Source organism: Anopheles gambiae, chromosome 3 (genome assembly GCF_943734735.2).
Source record: "Anopheles gambiae chromosome 3, idAnoGambNW_F1_1, whole genome shotgun sequence".
NCBI classification, from domain to species: domain Eukaryota; kingdom Metazoa; phylum Arthropoda; class Insecta; order Diptera; family Culicidae; genus Anopheles; species Anopheles gambiae.
The window spans coordinates 40,511,915-40,533,425 of NC_064602.1; the positions used below are offsets into that span (position 1 = coordinate 40,511,915).

Consider the following 21,511-nt stretch of genomic DNA (forward strand, 5'->3'; position numbering starts at 1 on the left):
ACCTCAAGGCTCTTGTCTTAGTCCTTTGATTTATAACTTTAACGTGAGAGATATTGACTCGTGCCTTGTAAACGGCTGTACTCTTCGACAGTTGGCAGATGATGCTATAGTGTCTTTTGCTAGCCCCGACAGTGCCAAAATAGAAGCTTCATTGCAAAAAACCATAAATAACTTAACAACCTGGTCAACAAACTTTGGGATTGAGTTTTCCACTGAAAAAACAAAACTTGTAGTCTTTTCAAAAAAACATCACCCTTCTGCTCCTAGGATATCATTAAAGGACACGAGAATATAAAATGTTAACACATTTAAATATCTTGGAGCTTGGTTCGATCGCAAATGTCTTTGGAGAAGACACATACAATACTTAGTAACAAAGTTTAGCAAAAGGATACACTTCCTCAGAACGATTACGGGTACGTGGTGGGGAGCGCATCCCAGAGATTTACTGCAGCTTTACAAATCAACAATCCTATCTTCCCTCGAGTATGGCTGCATATGTTTTCACTGGGCAGCTAGTACACATGTCCACCGGCTCAGGCGAATTCAATATCGATGCTTGCATATCTCGCTGGGATGCGTGCTTTCTACACACACTATGTCCCTCGAGGTGATGGCTGGGATCATGCAGCTGGATTGGCGATTTATACAGCTATCACGAATCCTGATTAAGAACTCCGCCAGCACCTCAAATAGCCTGGTTATAAAAAAATTCATAGAACTGATTTGAATCATAATTCAAAAATACTACAAATATGGCACGATTACTTGACTTTGGGCATAAAACCGTTTCTAACTAACACCCCACCTCCGATCAGTCATCAGACATCTCAATGACATATTCAAGGAAGATATTCACCAAAGACACTCTACTGGAAATAGCTCCAAAACTATTCCGAGAGCGTTTTGGGAATGTAAACATGAATAATGCATACTTCACGGATGGCTCCAAGATAAATGGCAAAACAGGCTGTGGAGTATTTTCGCGTCATCGAAATATCTCCTTACAGCTAGAAACACCATGCACTGTATTTGTTGCGGAACTTGCTGCTATCTCCTGTGCGCTAGAAGACATCGCTTCTAGACAAACAGATAGATACGCAATTTTCAAAGATAGCCTCAGTGCCATCGAAGCCATTAGGTCTCAATCAATTGAAGACTCAAACTATTTTCATCGGAAGATAAAAATATGTTTGCGTTCTCTCTCTGATAGAGGCTTCAAGATAACCATAGCCTGGATTCCTGCTCACAGTGCAATAGCTGGCAACGAACACGCTAATAGACCGGCGAAAGCGGGATCGAAGTCGATCGAAATACTCAGTCGGCCTATATATCCGCAAGAAGTGCTTATGGTACCAAGACATTACTGTATAGAAAAGTGGCAACAATACTAGAGTGAAGATGATGTTGGTCGCCATTGTCATTCCATATTACCGAATGTTAATATACATCCATGGTTTAGAGGCTTGAAGGTTGGACGTTCTTTTATCAGGGCTATGTCAAGACTGATTTCAAATCACTATGGGTTAAACGCTCATCTCCAGCGCATCGACTTGTCTATGACAAAAGAGTGTCTGTGTGGTATAAGACACCATGACATTGACCACTGTGGTCGTGTCAAACGTTTGCAAACTGTAGGTATCAACTCCTTGTATTAGTGAAAACTTTAAAAAAGACACCATTCATCCCAGTTCGAGACCTATTAGCTAAGTTAGATAAAGATTATCTTAAAATTATCCACACGTTTATGCAAAATAATAATATTTCCATAGAATCATTACATTTCACACACTTCCATACAATAAATACAGCTTACAATAGACAGGTTTTTTTTCAAGTTTAACAAAATACACTTCCTCGAAAGGGGTTAATACGGTCAGGCCGTTACTCGAAAGGGGCCGTGATTACAAACAAACAAACAAACAAACAAACAAGCAACGATTCCGCAAGTTTAGCTTGCTTTTTATAATTTACCACAATTAACCAATAGGGCAAATCTGTTTCTCCGACCAGCGTAATCACAAAAATGAATGTTTTTTTATTAAATTATGAATATAATTATTATTAATTTATACAGATCAATTATTTAATTTTGCTTCAGAAACAAATATTGAAAAAAAAATTATGATGAACGTGTATCATGTGCCACTTATTCAAACTAAACCATTCCTTACTGCTAGCCCAGCGATCGGCAAAGTGCGGCTCGCGAGCCGCATGCGGCTTTGTAGTATTAACAAGGCGGCTCTTAACAGTTCATATATTTCATAGAACTTTCATACAATTTTGCTCTTTGGAAAAAAATTTGGTTCTTCGCCTCTACGAACTCTACAAACATTATTATAGAATTTGGCTCTTTTGATCGTAAAGTTTGCCGACCGCTGTGCTAGCTTAATTGTCTAAGCTTTAGTACTTAGTAAAAAAAATCAAACCAAATTTGACTGATATTCTGCTTTACTTTTCATGCACGTATAAAAAACATTCGATTCTTGATTGTACTGTGTTTTTTTCATGTTTATCTATTTGTGAGGCTTTTGTTATATTAAGAAATTCATATCAGTAGAGCTCACCGGTAGAGAATGTATCAAGCACTCCAGTGTCAAACGTGGCAGTCAAAATCCTTTCGACTGAAAAAAAAATCGGTTTTTGTCACATACAGAGACTTCCCATGGATAGTGTGTCAATATAGGAGAGTTTCGTGTCGTTTTAGAATGTGGCGTAGTACTTTCTTTTAAAGAAGCTTTCAAAGCGGCGTTAGCAGTTATATCAATTAAACGATGAAAAAACGAACAAAAATGAACCCTGTCATCGAAAATACTCGCGAAGCAAAACCAAAAATCAACATTCAGCTTGCAACTGTTCGCTGTTGCTTTTTGCTTCTTTCTTTTGCTGACAGTATGAACCTTGTGTGCAATGTTGAATTGGTGGCATCATTCTTTAACCCTTGCTGCTTCTCTTATTGCCTATATCATGTGCTAAATCTTTCTTTTTCACTCATTTTCCACGAATGAAGAGCGTCGGTTGTCTGTGAAATAAATCGACAGGAAAAAAATAAATCGATTTAACAGCAATCTATTCGCTAACCGTACGCACACATTCGTGACCAACATCTGATCCAATTTCCAGCTATTGAGCGTTGATAAACGCTATTGATGGCTGTTAAAATTGGTAAAACTCAAATAAAATACAACACAAAGCAAAAATTTTGTATTGTGTGCGAGTGGCTTGCGGCAGACAAACCGTGGGAAAATGCTGCTATTTCCGGCATTGAAGCTATAAGCGGTCAATCGAATGCTTCCCCTGTACACACGCTAGGGGAAATGGCCATACTTGTTTGTGGTATTTCGTTTGGATCTGAACATTCATTTACACGGATATTATCATTTAACTTGAAAGTTTTTGGGATCTATTTGTCTCAAAGAAACTTGTTCGTTTTTTTTTCTTCTTGCTTTAAACTACTTTAAAAAATATGGATGAAAGGTATGTTTCGCATGCTTATCGGATCAAATAGCTCTATAGTATCAGTGTCGAAATCTGGAATGAGGAGTCAGCATAAATATCAGCAATAAAGCAGGCATATGCTTGTGCCTTGTAAAATAACTTGCATATATTTCTTCGTTCGCCATTGTTCATCAATGCCAAGGTGCTAAGGATTTTTCAGTTTCATAGCTCCAACCCGTATTCTGGTCCAATAAGGCTTGACTCTTCTATAATGTATATTTCTGCATTTATAAAATGCATTTAGCAGACTTTTCAGTAACTGAACACATCTCCGAGTCACTCGATCGAGCGTCAAGCGGGCAACTTATGCCTCCGTTTACCATGGCTCAAATGGAGCATAAAACAAAAAAAATCACACAAAGATTTCAGTGAGAGTGAGTGAATGAGAGATATAGAATGAGAAGAGAGAGAGAGAGAGAGAGAAAGAGAGAGAGAAAGAGAGAAAGAGAGAGACAAAGGACACACAATCTATTCGGATGTATATTATAGTATAAATTGTGTCTGATGAATGGAAGTGTCTCGTTTTGGAAACAAAACGCAGTGAACCGGATACGCACTCAAATCCAGCTTTCCAGTACACGTCATGTGCCCTGATGTCCGACATGAGTGGAGCAGGAAACGACAGGGAGACCATACACGTGTCTGTCAGTGTGTGTCTGTGCTACCAACAAACAGTGGAAGAGCAACGAATAGCACTGAAGGACAACAAAAATAGAAAACATCCGTTCAACCTTGTATCACGATGCGTTCCTTTTGATTGAATGTGGACAGGAAAGGCCATAATAACAGTTATGTCTCTTCCTACCTTCTTCCTGGGTGTGTGTATCCAGCTGGTTGAGTTTTCATGGTTATTATTTGGAAACAGCTTTTACAGCCGCTACCACACCACTTTCACGTCCGCCTTCCGGGTTGTGTGAGTCAAACTCAAAAGACAGAGAGAACCGTTCATGACGCCCTCGAGAGATGATATTCGACATTTCATGAACTAGATTCAGCATACGGAATAGACTGCGACGAGGGTGGCTGATTTGTCCACCATCAGGCAGCTTTTAGACCTTTCTTTTGAAAATGGATTTGTTAATGTAAGTTGGATGTCTTTGGATGTCTCTCCCGCAAGTGTTTAGGTAATTTCTTGTAATTTCTTCTTTTGCAAGTGTTTAGGTAATTTTAACTAAACCCTGCACAGGCTGGCAACAGGAACTTGTATGAGTAAAATATAAGTCTTCGAAACAAACGTCACTTCCCTTGCTATAAATAAAACATAAAAACATTTTCTGCTCTTCGTACACATCTTTTCAGTGCAAAAATAACTCCAAGGCGCAACATTGTTCTTTCTTTTGTTACCATGTGTATGTGTTTGTTTTTGTCGCATACCGTTTTGGCTCCGGCTTCTTTCACGGTGTCATTTCTGGATTCTGGGAACCAATTTTCACCCGAAGCAACAAAAAGGCTTCTCATCTTTTGCTCATCTTGGGACGTTTCGTGTGTTGTACCATCATTGTCTTGCCATCTTTTTGCATCCATTGTGTGCCAGTACAAAAAGGCAACAACATCAAGTGAGTTGATTTTGACACTAGTTAGAATATCTGTTTTTCCGGTTTCCTCTATTTGTTCATTACCTTTTTGGTAGATTTCTAGACCTCTTCGTATGAACAAGATCCGGCGAAGCATATAAATGGGGTTCTGCTCCCGGTCGCGCGTCTTGAAAATACCAGCAACTGTCGATGTTTTGTTTGATGTGTAATGAGACTTTGGTTCGGCACAGCGCTCTGTATACGACACATCGACTTATGGATGCAGCGCACATTAGTTCTTGGTTTCGGTCGTCGGAAGGCTAGACTAATGCTGGAGAAATTAGTACCTCGGCCCGTTGTCCGTACGCTAGTTTCTGCTTGCCGTCGCAAAGCCTTTAATAGTTATATTGGAATCTAGCTGATTAGCCTGTCAAACTCAATTCAAAGTAGCAAAAAGAATCTTATTGCAGCAATTCTTAGTAACTTTGAGAGGAAAAACAAACATACACACCTCTATTTATTCTCGAAAGGATAATCGACCGCTAGAATTCATGACTTGGAAGATGTCCGTTAAAGAAACTCTTGCGTTATATGCAGTATCTTTAAATCGTCCTACTGTTTGCTAGGTGCTTAGGTTGTACTATATAAATGATATAAAAAACAAGCCTACACTTCTAACAGAAGATGAATTCCTAAAATTGATGCGCAGAAGATTTATTTGCTAGGGTTTTTTTTTGCATCCGGCCCGATATGTTTAGAAATTTACAGTAAGATTACATTGATTGCACTAATTACACGGAATGAAGTTTTGCTCTTTTGGCTCTATGTGAAACCGAACCGATTTTATGTACTGAAATGGTACGAAGCTCCTAGACGTCATTTATCTATTATATTCCTTGAAGAGAAAGCTTTAAGCAGCGCTAGATTAACGAATGGTACGGCCTTTTGCATGTTCAGAACTTGCATGAGAAATAGTAAGTTTTTATTAATCGCTTAATGTACTATACGCTTTTGGCTGAACTGCTATTGCTTTCATTGCATTTGCAGTCTACTTGAAAAAAATAATTGATATTTTATTAGTTAAATTCATCGACGGCCCGCGAGTGTGAGTCAATATGTAAATGATATTCAGAACGCATTTGTTGCCAAACTCCTCGCAACTCATACTTTGCACCCATAATGTTTGCTACGGGTTACACGTTATATAATGGTTACACAAGCCTTAGTGACTGTAAAACTTCGAGGCGTTTACAAAACCTTTTTTGGCTCGATCAGACGATTGATCGAGTCCGTTGTCAACGCGCTGGCAGTACCACCTTTTAAAGACGAGAAAAAAAGAACTTCCGACTCTGAAACACCGATTCTTTTCGTTTGAGATCTAAATAGCAAGTGTTTATTCATTTATACAATCAGTGTTTTTATACTATAGGCTTTACGTTCTAACATGGGAAGAATATTTTCCTTCCTTTTCACACATTTTTCTCCATATTGTTAACACTCTTCCTTTTGACGCGCCTACGCCTGATCTGGTTATTGTCAAGTGCTATGGATAGAAATGCGATCCTTTTTTTATTGCTTTTCTCGTAGTGAGGACAAATTGGTTGCATTGATTGCGGGCGTAAGGATTTTCTTTTGGGCATAACTGTACCTGACACTTGAATCTTTTGGTGCATGTTTAGAATGTATCCCTGCATTGTCAAGTGGCTAAGGTGTCCGCTTTCTAATTTATTACCCAGTTGATATTGGTGACGAGCCTGTGTTTTAAGTTTGATTTTTTTATGATCGTGCAAGTCAAGAAGAACCAGGCCTTACTGGATGCGTGACATATTCCTAGCCTTATGCTGTTTATCACGCCGATGCACGTCGCCAGGGCACTTGAAAAGGGCAATAAGCGTTATGAGCGGTTTGCTCATTTTAAATTTAAAAATATGATCGGTTAAGTTTGAAAATGTGATCGTCGTGGCGATCGCTCGTAAAGAGAAATTTATTTAAATGAAATTCATAAAATTAAGGGTGTCGTCAAAGTTAAAAATAAGTAGAAAATGTAATCTAGAAATGCTCGTTAAAGAAAATCATTTTAATTCGAATTTGAATATCGCCGTTGGCGTTTAAAGATTAAAAAAAAATGTTCGTTAAAAATGAAAATTAAATTTAAATTGTCACGTTCTCAACAGTGAATATAGTAGTTGTTGCAGCACTGCCTTTTCTCAGCTCACAAGTCCGCGAACAGTAAACGCAAAAAAACGCAAAATTTGTGTAGCTTAACCTTTCCGAGAAAGCGTATGAAACAACGTCTTAATTTGCTAGTAAACGGTCTTGTGAGTTTGGAAGGCATTTTTCTGTTAATTGCATTTTTAGATAAAGTATAGATGCTGTCGTTACGAAACAATAGTTTAGTTTGAAGGCTTTACTTGTCCGCTATTTCGTTACCAAACTATGTCTGACAACGTTTTATGGGATTCCAGCCCTCCCCGTACCTTTCTGGTTTCAATAAATACGCAGAACATAATACAAAAAGAATGGCTAATTATCATAAACTAAATAACCAATCTTCCGCAAACGAGCTTCCCATTCACCGTCCCACGACATCAAAAATCTTCCTGTAGCCTCCTCCCGGGGGGACCAACATCGTGTCCAAAAGTTTAACGGTATAGCAATGCATGGGTAGGAATAAATGACCGAGCTATCCCCAAAAACCACTTCAACGAACCAGTTTTGAACGAGTTTTGAGAGCAATGCTGCACTTCCGGACTTCGTGTTGAGAAACGTACAAAATAATAAGTTACAGGTGCGTTATTTGTGTACGAGAGAGGTCTTGTTCAATTCCCACGGCACGTACACACACATCGCTCTTAGATGGATTTGATGGAGGGAAGACCGTGTGAAAAGCATTATGTTTTGTTTTTGTTTTGTTCCTGTGTGTATGTGTGTATGTGTGTTCGATTTGAAACCACTCATCCGCAAATCCCTACCGCAAGGTGCGGAAGATCCTGCCAAGGCGCCCCGGATGACAAAAGTCGCTGGGGATTGATAAACAGGTATAAAAAATGGTACCTCGTAAAATAAGGTTAGACACAAAATACTGCACACTCGGCGGTTAGGGAATGATGTGAGCTGCAAATATCAAACCGTTTGTTTTATCTATGAATGTTCGTTCTTTTCATTTGATTTCATATAATTGCGATAACTTCGGTTACCGATTCCGTGGCAGTTATTGTACTTTCTGAATGTATGTAAGCAATGCATTGCGACAGGAATAAGTGAATCTACAATATATTATCAGATGCACTTAAAAAGAACCAGGTGTGTGCACAATGATAGTATCGGTACGGAGGTTTCATCTGTACAACGAAGCTTATTTGAACTATCGGAATGTTTGTTTTGTGTTTAGTAATAAAAAATCAAATCATTAAATTAACCTGGTCAATACAGAAGTCTTAATGAATTCAATCAACTATATAATAATTAAATGACTATAAATAATGCTTACTTATAATTTTTAACTGCGTTACGATAACCGTATAATTAAGAAAAATCTTCATGAACTGATGAACATTATCGAGTAGAGTTGCTTTTCTTCGGAGGTTGCTTACAGACTGAGTTTATTTTACGAATATTATACTACTAAACACTGTGAATATTATACTACACAACACTAAGCTGGTCTTGTGGTACAGTCGTCCACTCGTACGACTTAACAACATGCCCGTCATGGGTTCAAGCCCCAAATAGACCGCGCCGCCATACGTAGGACTGACTATCCTGCTATGGGGGGGAATCAATTAGCCACTGAAAGCCAAGCCCACAAGTGGGCACAGGCAGGCCTTGACCGACATCGGTTGTTGAGCCAAAAAGAAGAAGAATAAGAAACATTACACTAGCAATACTAATAACTTTATTTCTGTTAAGCTATACAAATACGATTCTGCTATTCACTGTGTGGTAGCTTGCAGCTTGCACTGCTTCTAGACGAACTACAAGTTGTCCTCAACCATTTTTAACGAAAAATATATGTCATAAATCCATCGTAGGTTTAACACGAAATAATATGGAACTTTGATTAATATTACTTAAAACGTGACAAAACTTGTGAAAAATCTTCAAATTCTGTTGGAGATTGATCATTTGAATTATTAGTTCGAATTCGAAATTCGAACTCAATTTAGAAATAGGATAGGAAATGAACTCATAGGCATAGATAAGGATAACAGAATGAACTCAAAATGAATTATGTAATGAACGCTTGACAATTGAATATACAGTAGCAAACGGACATTTGAACGAGTCGCATTTATTTTCATAACCGGCACAAGTTTTTGTAATTTTCGGGAAAGAAAACGAGTTGTACCACGTAGATGAACATTCGTGAGGTTTTCTCACATTTTTGGTCCTTCGAACCGGATACGTGCGTGCTAAGTGTTTTCTTTCGCTCTGCATCAAGAGCAACGGCAAATTCGGAACGCTCCGCATCACGAGCACGGTGCAAGTCATCATTCGCGCCATTTCGAATTCTCGCGCTCGTTCAAGTTCATTAGCCCTGCAGCAAGGGCATCGGTCGAATTTTCGTGATCGTGAATCGTGGTTTATTTTTCCCGCGTAAATTCGAATTGCTACAGTTTCGTGAACGTTCATATCGCGTTATCGACATTATCGTGAAAATCTGACGGAAGCTAAGATGGACAAGAAGATAAAATCTGCTCAGCACAAAAAACTCGTCGCAGTGGAAAACATTAAGGCGCTGGAGCGCTTTAAGCAGAACTTCAAACCCGAAAATGTAGGTGAAATCCCGGAGGTTATGGAGGGTTTGGAGCAACACAGACAGGACTTTTTTGCCGCGGTGGCAAAGCTGGAAGAGTATGACGACACCAGTGATGCGATTCAAGCCTGTATTACTGACAGGATCGATATGGAAGAGCGCTGCCGGCGGCTAAAATCGTTCCTTAGAGAAAACCAGCGGAAGGAAGCCAATTCGCTCAACGACTCCTTATTGGCAAACTCAACCCTAGCGTTTGGACGGCCAAATACATCAAACATTCGTTTTCCCAAAATCGAATTACCAACGTTCGACGGTGATTCGACAAAGTGGTTGTCATTCCGCGATCGCTTTGTCGCGATGATTGACGCAAGTGTCGAGCTGCCGCCAATTGCAAAACTGCAGTACTTACTTTCGTCCCTGAAAGGTGACGCTGCAGTTCCCTTCGAACATGTTACTCTGACCACGGAAAACTATTCTGTTACCTGGGCTGCGCTGCTTAAGCGATACGACAACTCACGGATGCTCATTCGCGAGTACTGGCGACGGCTACATTTCCTACCTGCGATTGCAACAGAAAGTGTCGATGGCTTGACGTCGTTGGTAGATGAATTCGTGCGATATGTGAATGGGTTGCAGAAGCTGCATGAACCTGTCGACTCATGGGACACGCCTTTGTCCAACATGTTGCTGATGAAGCTGGACAATGAGACCATTCTGGCGTGGGAGAGGCATTCTGTGCATAAGAAGAAGGATAAGTACAGCGAGTTGATCGAATTCCTGCAAGACCGAATCCAAATCCTAAAATCGAGCCAGAGTATCTCGTGCGATCGGATTGTGGCTCCGATCAAGGTGGCCGGGGCACATCGGCCCACCGCACCACGGCGGTCGGTAACCAACGCTGCTTCTGTGCAAAGGAATACTCCCGTTTCATCGACCATTCAACAAGTGAGCTGTCCATTGCAGTGCGCAGATCATCACCTGGTTCGAAATTGCCCGGTATTTTTAGCCAAAAATACTCAGGAGCGGCGGGAAATCGCACGGTCAAAGGGATTGTGCTGGAATTGTCTCAGTTGTTCCCATCAAGTGAGATCGTGCAAATCCGAGTATTCTTGCCGTTCGTGCAAGGAACGGCATCATACGCTGCTTCATCAACCACCACAACAACCTACAGTCGCGTTGTCAGCCCAATCAGATGATGATATGGTGTTTCTCGAGACGGCTATTGTGTTTATCGTAGACGATTATGGAGAGAAGCATGAGGCACGGGCGCTTTTGGATTCGGGCTCTATGTCCAACTTCATTTCGGATACGTTAGCTCGGAAGCTCATGACACCTCGAGCGAGAGTTAATGTATCAGTGTCTGGCATCGGAACTTCAAGGCAGCAGATAAAGGGTTCGACCACGGCGATCGTTCGTTCAAGGAACCTTCAATTCACCACCCCATTGGAGTTTCTGATCCTGGATACACCCTCGGCGGACATTCCCACCTCACCAATCAACGTGTCTTCGTGGAACATCCCGGATGTAACGCTAGCAGACCCCACGTATCACATCCCAGGCAAGGTCGATGTGGTCATCGGTGGCGATACGTTCTGGGAGCTGCATACCGGACGTAAGCAATCTCTCGGTTCGGGTCTGCCATGGTTGGTAGAAACGCAGTTTGGATGGGCGGTAGCAGGAAATACAACGCATTCGTCTCAACAACATCGGGTGTGTAATATGGCAACGAGCGACAGTCCGTTGGAAGCCATATTGACGCGGTTCTGGGAGAGCGAGACCATCTTCGACGAGCCCGCTCTATCTCTGGAGGAAGACATGTGTGAACGTCATTTCATCTCTACTACAACCAGAGACCCATCTGGCAGGTATGTCGTACGTTTACCACAAAATCCTAATTCGAATGTCGTTTTAGGAGAATCGAAAGCAATCGCTGATCGTCGTCTCCTAGCGGTGGAACGGCGGCTCAAGTCTAACCCTGCAATGAAGGAGGAGTATAGTAATTTCATGTCGGAGTATGAGCGCTTAGGCCACATGAAACAACTCACCGAGCCGGTGGACGATTCGTGTGAACACTACTATCTCCCTCATCACGCGGTGCTTAAGGAATCGAGCACAACCACCAAGGTCAGGGTAGTCTTTGACGCGTCGTGCAAGACATCTTCTGGCTACTCCTTGAACGACAAACTCCTGGTTGGGCCGGTGATCCAAGACGATCTGTTCACCATCATCGTTCGTTTCCGGTCTCACGCAGTCGCACTCTCAGCAGACGTTGAGAAAATGTATCGCCAAATTCTCCACGATTCTCGCGACACTGAATACCTGCGCATTCGGTATAGAGGAAACACCGCAGAGCCGATTCAGACGTTTCAACTGCAAACGGTTACATAGGGCACGTCTTGCGCACCCTTCCTAGCAACAAGAACGCTAAAGCAGATCGCTCTCGATCACAAGATGCAATACCCCCGAGCAGTGGATCCTGTATTGCACGATTTTTATGTGGATGACCTGCTAACGGGAACAGACGAGTTGGCAGATGCAATTGAAATGCAAAGGCAGATTTCCGAGATGCTCAAGCAGGCTGGATTCGTGTTGAAGAAGTGGGTATCGAACGTACCCGAAGCACTAATCGGCATTCCTTCAGAAGACCTTGCCATCCTTCCTACTCATGAATGGCAAGATCCCCAATTTGTATCGACGCTTGGTCTGGTTTGGGAGCCAGCAGTTGATATGCTGCGATATCGGATCGATCTACCAACTGCTGCGACGATGTTGACAAAGAGGCTAGCTTTGTCCTACATCGCCAAAATCTTTGACCCGCTGGGCTTGCTTAGTCCAACCATTATCATCGCTAAGCTCTTTATGCAACAGCTGTGGAAGTTGCAGGAAAACGGGAAGCCGTGGGATTGGGATCGTGAGCTACCATCACATCTCCAAAGGGAATGGACGGCATTTCATTCCAAGCTGCATTCACTTCGGGAAGTGCGCATTCCGCGTTACACTTCAATTCGGCAGGCAACAAACGTGCAGCTACACATTTTCGCGGATGCTTCTCAGGTGGCATATGGTGCTTGCTGTTACGTCAGGGCAGAAACCGATTCGACAACATCGGTGCAGCTGTTGGCAGCTAAGTCTAAAGTAGTATCGTTGTCGAACACACACTCCATAGCGAGACTCGAGCTCTGTGCAGCGCGGTTGGCAACGCAACTGTTCCGGAAGGTCAGTCAGTCCCTCAACGGTGAATACGATGCTTTCGCTTGGACTGATTCCATGACCGTGCTACATTGGCTCAATTCAGCAACACGGAGGTGGAAGCCTTTCGTTGCCAACAGGGTGGCAAAAATTCAAGGAGAATCCCGGATCAAGTGCTGGAGGCATGTTCCTGGTGTAGACAACCCAGCAGACGATGCATCGCGAGGTCTACTACCAGACAAATTGCAATCCTGTGAACGATGGTGGCATGGGCCACATTGGTTGAGCAGCAAACAGGAAGAATGGCCTATAAGAGAACCTGCAATTGAAGAAACGGCATCAATAGAAGAAGAACGTGTTACACAATCACGAATAGCTGCAATGTCGATGGAGGACGATTTCAACAATAAGCTATTTGCACGGTTTTCAACCTACCTCAAACTTCGTCGAACCATGGCGTATTGTTTACGTTTTGTGCAATGCATGAAGACACCGAAACCCGCAATTACGTCACCGACAGCCAAGGGTCATACTTCGATTCAGGACATGATTACATTGATTGCACCTCCATCTCGAGACGAACTCATCCAAGCTGAGCTTCAGTTGTGTCGGTTAGCTCAGCAAGATTCATTTGCGGATGACTTACCCGCGGTTAAAAACGGCAAGGATCTACCACGCAATTCAAAGCTGAAATGGTTGTCTCCCTTTATTGATGAGGCGGGAATCCTGCGTGTTGGTGGCCGGCTTCGCAACGCACAAATAGCAGAATACGCGAAGCATCCCATACTTCTTTCTGCAAAACACCCGCTCGCAGCATTGTTAGCAGTCGCGTATCACCAGAAGTATATGCACACCGGTCCTGAACACTTATTATCCATCCTTCGTGAACGCTTCTGGATAATCGGTGGCCGTAATTTGACGAAGTTGGTTTTCCATCGGTGTCACAAGTGTTTCAAGGCCAAACCTACACTGGTACAACAATCCGTTGCAGATCTTCCGACATCAAGGGTTACACCCACGAGACCGTTTGCTGTCAGTGGTGTGGACTATTGCGGTCCGGTATTGCTGAAGTCGCCTGTTCGCAATAGAAGTCCCACCAAGGCATACATCGCCATCTTCGTGTGCTTTGCAACACGAGCGGTCCACATTGAGTTGGTGAATGATCTCACCACGGCGGCATTTTTGGCAGCACTAAGGCGCTTCGTGGCTCGCAGAGGCAAAATCGCGGAACTGCATTCGGATAATGCTACTACGTTTAAGGGGGCTGCACACGAACTTCATCGCCTCTACGAGATGTTTAAGTGCAGCAATAGCGAACGCATCGAAATCTTCAACTGGTGTGCCAATGAAGAAATTCAGTGGAAGTTTATTCCACCTCGGGCGCCACACTTCGGAGGACTGTGGGAGGCTGCTGTACGATCCGCTAAACAGCACCTAATTCGCACGATAGGAAGTACGAGCCTCACTCAGGAGGGAATGGTAACATTGCTAGCGCAGGTCGAACAATGCTTAAATTCAAGACCCCTGATTCCGCTTTCTAGTGAGCCATCGGACACGCAACCACTCACTCCGGGTCATTTTTTGGTAGGGTCGAACATGCTGGCGTTGCCACAAGTTGATAGGAGTCAGGTGTCAAGCAATAGATTGAAGGAGTTTGATTTGGTGCAAAAGCATATGCAGCATATATGGTCGCGTTGGTATCCGGAATACTTGCAGCAGCTTCAGGCCCGGGCCAAACGTTTAATAGTTCCACCAGTGTCGCTAGAAGAAGGGCAATTGGTAATCATAAAGGAAGATAATATACCACCTACCTTGTGGCCAATGGGTAGAATAACACGATTGCACCCAGGAAAGGACGGCGTTGTTAGAGTCGTAACACTTCGTACAGCTGCAGGAAAGGAGATAGTACGCGCAGCAGCTAGATTGGCAATCCTTCCAAATCCAAACATAGGTGAAGACAATTAACCTCGAACACCAAAGCTAGGAGGCGATCAGCGCGAAGCACATGCGTAATGTAAACAACCACACCGCACATACACACGACACGATACACGAAGTGACAGATCGACACTTGCAACTTGTACAACACAACACCACACTTGCACAACATTTGCTATCTCTGAGGCGAAGTTAGATCGAGATACTTCTTCATTTTCTTATTTTTTTTTTCAATTGTATTTTCTGAATGTTTTAAAGAAATACTTTCTTTGGTGGCCGGAATGTTGGAGATTGATCATTTGAATTATTAGTTCGAATTCGAAATTCGAACTCAATTTAGAAATAGGATAGGAAATGAACTCATAGGCATAGATAAGGATAACAGAATGAACTCAAAATGAATTATGTAATGAACGCTTGACAATTGAATATACAGTAGCAAACGGACATTTGAACGAGTCGCATTTATTTTCATAACCGGCACAAGTTTTTGTAATTTTCGGGAAAGAAAACGAGTTGTACCACGTAGATGAACATTCGTGAGGTTTTCTCACAAATTCAAACGTCATGATTGTCCTTGCTTTTCTTCAAGTAATCAGAAGTTTGATTAAAACAAAAAGACGGGTGAAGTTGAACAAAACGCAAGCTTTTGTTGGGTTCCAAGCGTATTTTTCAAATTCATAAAAAAATGGGACGACTAATTCCTATGGTGGTCAATTTGCGCGACTCAACAACACGCCCCTGGTTAGTTCTAGTCTCGTATGAACCTTCTCATTAGCAAGGACTAAATATTTGGTTGCGTAGTTATTACTAAGTCTTGAAAGCCTACAAACAATCAAACAAAAATATAAAAAATGAAATAACTTTAGAAGAATACATGTGGTTTAATGGTTTAGTAGTGTAATCCTTTATTGTTCGTAAAGTAATGGGATAACAATTACCTTTACCATTAATTTGAATGGTTTAATCTAATTTTAATTTAATTTAATGTTTAATTTTAATTAATAAATGGTCATAATTGCACTAATGTTAATATAATCAATAATTATTAAAATGATTTAAACAAGTAAGTTACTGTCATTTTTTAATGTTTATTCATCAAGGAACTACAAAGCCCTTGTGTAAGTTTGTTGTGTAAGTGACCGATTGAAGCATACAGTACATTTATGTTAAAAATCTCTATACATATTTTTCCTTGTTTTTTATTCATTTTAAGCGACTACACTACTATGAGACTTTGAACAAGTGTGTTTTTGTTTATAGTAAATAAAATATTTTTGAGTCATCAATTGCATTTGAGTCCATTTTATGAAGGGTGTAGAAACCAAAGATGATATTCGTCTTTAAAACATAAGGTTGACAGACGAGGACAAGTTGATTATGCAATAAAATAAATCTAAGGCAACGTCCCCTATTTAGTACTGATTTTATGTCTTCAGTATTTGGTTCTAATGATCTACTATTGAGAATGATTAACTCGTATAGCTCTGTTAACAGCATTGTCGATCCAAGCGTTAGCGTAAATGTACTAAAACAAACTTTGCGAAGCCTTCACTGACGAGTGAAATTTTTATTATTTTCATCAATTTATTTTTATTTTTTATTTCACCTTCATTTTCGCTTGTCTGTCCCTTTTTCGAACACATTTTTTCAGTTCTGCCGCACCAGTTTTCCCTATCCGGAAGCCAGTAAAATTAAATCGGAACCAGTGGTGGATGCTTGGTGCGATGGGAAGGGAACTTTAGTGGAAGCACACAATTGCTCCATTTTTTAACTCGCTCACGTTTGTCTCTTGTTATTTGAAATGGAAGAGTGAAAAAAAAAAATAGAAAAAAGTCAGGCAGTCTTTTGATAATAAAGAATCAAGATGGAATTCTGTCATTTCCGTTTCTTTCTTGTTTGAACTCATCTGCCGGGTTTTTGTGGTATATACAAATAGCAGCAGCACCATCACAAGCAGCAGGACTTTTCAGTGATTGATATTTAAGCTTCGGCTTAGAGTGATGCCGATGACCAAGAAGCATAAAATCATCACTGGGTGAGAATACGAAGCCGCAAAACAAACGGAACAATACTGCTATAACGAATAGTTTGCCTTGAACAAATATCTATTTCCCTCAGTCAGAGACGGCATATTCCTCAGTGCAGTGCCAAACAGAATTTACAGAGGTCTCGTTTCAGAGGAGAAATAAAAGTTGACGAAAAAAGGCGCAACAGTTATGAACAAAAATTTGTGCTGCAGATAGTTGAAATTGCTGGTGTATGTTTTGTGTAGGTGTGGATACAGCAAAAGCACCATGCAGTAACTATTGGCTCGGTTAAAAAACGAGTGTATTACAGATCGATAAATAAAATCATGTGGGCAGTGCTTTTGGCATAGAAACCAAAGATGATATTCATCTTTAAAACATGATTGACAAACGAGCGCACATTAATCATGTAATACAGGGTCTAACAAGTCGCATTGCGATGTGAGCTGCACAATTCATCTCACTAAAGACGTATGTTTATTCTGATGTGCTACTTCATTTGGGCCGAAATTATTTTATTTTCTGCCTCATTCATTTTCATAAATTATTTTTAGTCTTTTCACAGGGGATCTTAGCTACAGCCGTCCGCGGTTAGCCATTTTTTCAACGGCTTTTGTTGCTGTTCTGTTTAAACAATTGTGTTTTTTTTTCATAGAATATAATTTTAGTTTCGCTTCACTACAAAATTCAAGCCAAAGTATGCGGTATACATTGAATTATAAGCAAGTTTACTCGAGCAGGTTCTACTGGTAATAACTTAATCACTCACCCATGTTTCAGTTGAATGTTGAAACAAAACTGCACATCCACTCTGAGAGTCTTCCGTCAAAGAAAATTTACTGAGTACAGTATATGTTCATGACCAACTATGCCACTTGCAGCGCGATGATCTTTAGCAACGATTATTGAGGCTCATTTTAAACAATATACTGGACAACAATAAACTGGACATGACACTCCTGAGGCAGGCTAAGACCGCAAAGCAGTTGTAGCGCCTTATAAGTAAGTAAGTAAGCATCAAACTGGAGTGTCACCAAAACGCTTTGCTGTTTTGAGGTTGGCATTTGACTCATTTGCTAAATATTTGTATTTTTTGGCTCACAAAATAAGGACGATCGTAGGAGGTAAACAAAAAAAAAATTCCCTTATTTGTCATCCCCAATTGAGGGAGCTGCGGATGGTAATTTATCATATAAAAACAACTCAAACAGCCACCATCCAGGTCAAGAATCCTCGCAAAGTGCTGGCTCGTTGGTTTTATTACTATATTAATTTCCTCTCCAGTGTGGATTTTTTTTTTTCATTTTCTTCAGTTTTTTTTTTCATTTTAAGCATTGTTTAGAAAAGTCAGCAAGCAAAACTAGTGGAAGCCTATAAAATCCTATCGAAACGGGCCTACCAACAACTCCCGCTGCCATCCTATTCCCGATTCCCGTGGAAGCCACATGAAGCAAAGACAGGCATCCCTTTTCCGAACCATCAACTCCTATTTTTCGTTTCACTTTCCCCAAAAGTTTATCCTTTCCTGCACATTGCTAAACCCGACTAAACTCTCCGGTGCGTTCAAAAGGATTTAGTAAGTGTGGATTTAGTAACACATCCAGGTTTGACCCCACCCCCTGGGTTCATCGTTTCAGCAGTACAAGAGAATGTAACAATCAAACGCACCGGGTCCCTCGCACACCTCAGCCAAGCACGTGGTTGCGCAAAAGATGTCGGAATTTATGATAGGATTACATCCCCGGCAAGATAATGTCTATAAGTACCTGGATAATTTTTATAAATCGTCTTCGATCCATTGCAGATTGGCGCGGAGTACTCTCCGAATGGTTCGGTTTCCTGGGCTCTAGCCTTTTGGCTTTGGCGTCTCGTTGCCCCAAAACCAGGGTCGATGGAGCCTGATTGCGGTTGAACATGAATCACTTTAATGGCGGTTTTGGGATGTTTTAACTGCTTAAACTAGTGTTAGTCAAAGCATCGGTATGGGCTTGTTGGGAGCTTACTACCGTCCAAAAAGTACACGAACGACCTCACCTCATCACTCATTTTGGGTACGGGTTTGACTTGCCTTGAGAATGTTTTGACTTTCCCCGTCCATCTCGGTTGCGGTAGACGAAAGAAAAACAATGCGCATTGCCGATACCGAGGATGGAGGTACCAGTTTATACTTACGAGATCAGCTGGCAGATTAGAGATTAGGAGCGCCTTTTTGTTTTCATTCCAACCAAACAGTAAGTCATAGGAAAAATATAAAAACTTTTCATCTTTCAACTTTCAACTTTTCAACTTTTCATCACTGGACAAAGCGCCGTGACAGCGATTAGTTACGTTTACGAGTTTAGTAACAAAGTTTATGAGTGGTGTAGCCGTACGCGAAAAAAAGTTATAACGACAATTCGCAGCCGGCGAGATAATCCCCGAGACAGTTAGTTAGAATTCGTTACCGAGTACAGTGCAAGTAGGTACTTGTTGGCAGATTGCAAGCGTTTAATTGGAATGCTTACACACCATGCTACATTTGTCACTTCCTGGACTCCTGAGCTGTCGATAGGTGGTTGACGATAACCGCCAAAACTCATGGCAAACATCTATCTTGGTTAGATCTCACTCGCTGGGCGATGAAAACATTTGTCATTTAGTTGGGGCGTATTGTTGCCATGTCCCACGGTTGTGACCGCATGTAAAGTGCCCATGGCAATGAAAGTCTTCTAATTCCGAAAGAATAAAGAGTAAGAAAGAGAGAGAGAGAGAAAGAGAGAGAGAGAGTGAGAGAGAGAGAGAGAGAGAGAGAGAGAGAGAGAGAGAAAGGAAAAAGTTTTCCCAACCAGGTATCTGTGGCAGCGAGTGATTAGAACTGTTGGTAGGAGCTCGGTAATGCATGTTAATGTACCCGGTGCATACTCATGAGGTATTTAGCATGTGTGCCTGTTGTGTTGGCCTCACAAAGACCTGTGAGCTTTGAGGGCCAAGAAGATGCGTGAAAGGTGACCTTGTAATGTGGCAGAAGCAGTTCCATGCTTCCGCCAATCTGCAATTACAATCCGAAAGCACGACCTCCACGTGTATCAAGCACGAAAGTCACCTTGAGGTATCCCTTTCCCAAAGGATGGTTAAATTGTCAAGCCAAAGGTAAGCATCACAGGTGTACATTTTGCGTCGTAGCTGAATATAAGTTGATATTTCAGGGCCGTACTCTCATTTATCGAGCCAACGGAAAGCCACATACACGAAAGCCTCCTGAAGCGAAAGCATGCGAGTTCGCACTTACTTCACCGGTAATGTTAGTGAGTGATGTTAAAGTGGTGAAAGAGGAACGTGGTTGGATGCAATGTTGATGCTTACACTCTCGTTTCCTCAAACACGGCTACAGGAGGGGCCTTGTTCGAGCGAAATTCATTTCATCGTACCCAAACAAGGGCTCAGGTTCCTCATTTTCCCGCGTTGCAATCACATTTGTCAGGAGTACGTGTTCCGCACTGTCACGCATATAAATGACGGTGTCATTTCTTCGCCTTATAAACGGCCTCCAAGCGTGTTCTTAACAGTTCTACCAGCAAAAAAGCGATATTTCGTCACAAGACATTTAAAAAAAACGGTCTAAGTTGCCTGTATATCCAGAGTGTTTGAGGGTCCTCATGCTCTCGGTGGGTCCAAAGGCATTCGTTTACGATTGTTAGAAATTGGATGTTTTCTTCTTTTTATGCCGTTCATATTTAACACATACCCGGCCTAAAAAAATATTGATCATACATGCTTTGTACTGGAAATATGCCACATATTAACAGAACCGTGCTTCAGCCAAAAGTCATGCTACCAGCATCGTAAGGCGTTCGTGCAAAAGATTGGCATTTATGTCTCTGTTTGGCCAGTCGTGCAAAGTTCGTCGACCTCCTCGTCCCCTCTTCGAAGTTAGACAGAATTCTCTAATCAGCGTCTACGGCGTTGGCAGCGAACCGTAATGAGATAAAAGTGATGTCGGAATTTTCGACCCACGATCGATATTGTTCTTTGCACTGTTTTCTGCTTGTTTTCTTATATGCTGTGTTTTCAGTTTATTCCATTCGAACAAGGATCGTACCGAATGTCTGCGTTAGGTTTGGTGTTTTCGTAATAAGAACAGCTCCTACAATCAAACGCACGAAACGTAGCATGAGCATCCACCCGGGTGCTGGAGGGGCTTTACAAACAAACGGATTTTGTGTTGCAGGGTTTAAAGGACACGGCGTTGAACCGTGCCGGATACAGTGGTTAGTGATTCGCACGAAGCTACATTAAAATTCATGCCTTTTAATCGCAAAACCGGCACGAGGGTGATTTGCTTCGATGGAAGAAAATCAATTAATACTTTCAGGAAAACCATTTTGTCCAACGACACTCGATTCAATCGGGACTAATTGCTGGTGGAGGAAAAATTAATCAACCATTTTTTAAAATTGGTTTATCTTAACGACATATTATTTTTATGCTGCGAAAATGATGAACTGGGACAGATTTTTATTTTATTTTAAAAAGGAAAGATAGGTTGTTTATGTGAAATGTGCTGCTGAAAGATATAAAACGACAAACATAGCAAGGGATTGTGGATA

General features: G+C 41.5%; 1 protein-coding gene and 1 long non-coding RNA gene across 3 annotated transcripts in view; one reads left to right on the forward strand and one right to left on the reverse strand.

Annotated features, from left to right (window-relative positions):
- Window positions 1–21,511, reverse strand: part of LOC133393765 (uncharacterized) — a 125,978-nt gene that overhangs the window by 80,338 nt on the left and 24,129 nt on the right. The gene's annotated exons all lie outside the window — the stretch shown is intronic.
- On the forward strand, window positions 11,056–12,156 carry LOC133393430 (uncharacterized). Its single transcript, XM_061658468.1, has one exon. It carries the CDS (start codon window positions 11,056–11,058, stop codon window positions 12,154–12,156), a length of 1,101 nt encoding a protein of 366 aa, XP_061514452.1.

Coding starts and splice junctions, on each gene's coding strand:
- LOC133393430 (XM_061658468.1), top strand. CDS start 11,056: ATGTCCAACTTCATTTCGGATACGTTAGCTCGGAAGCTCATGACACCT.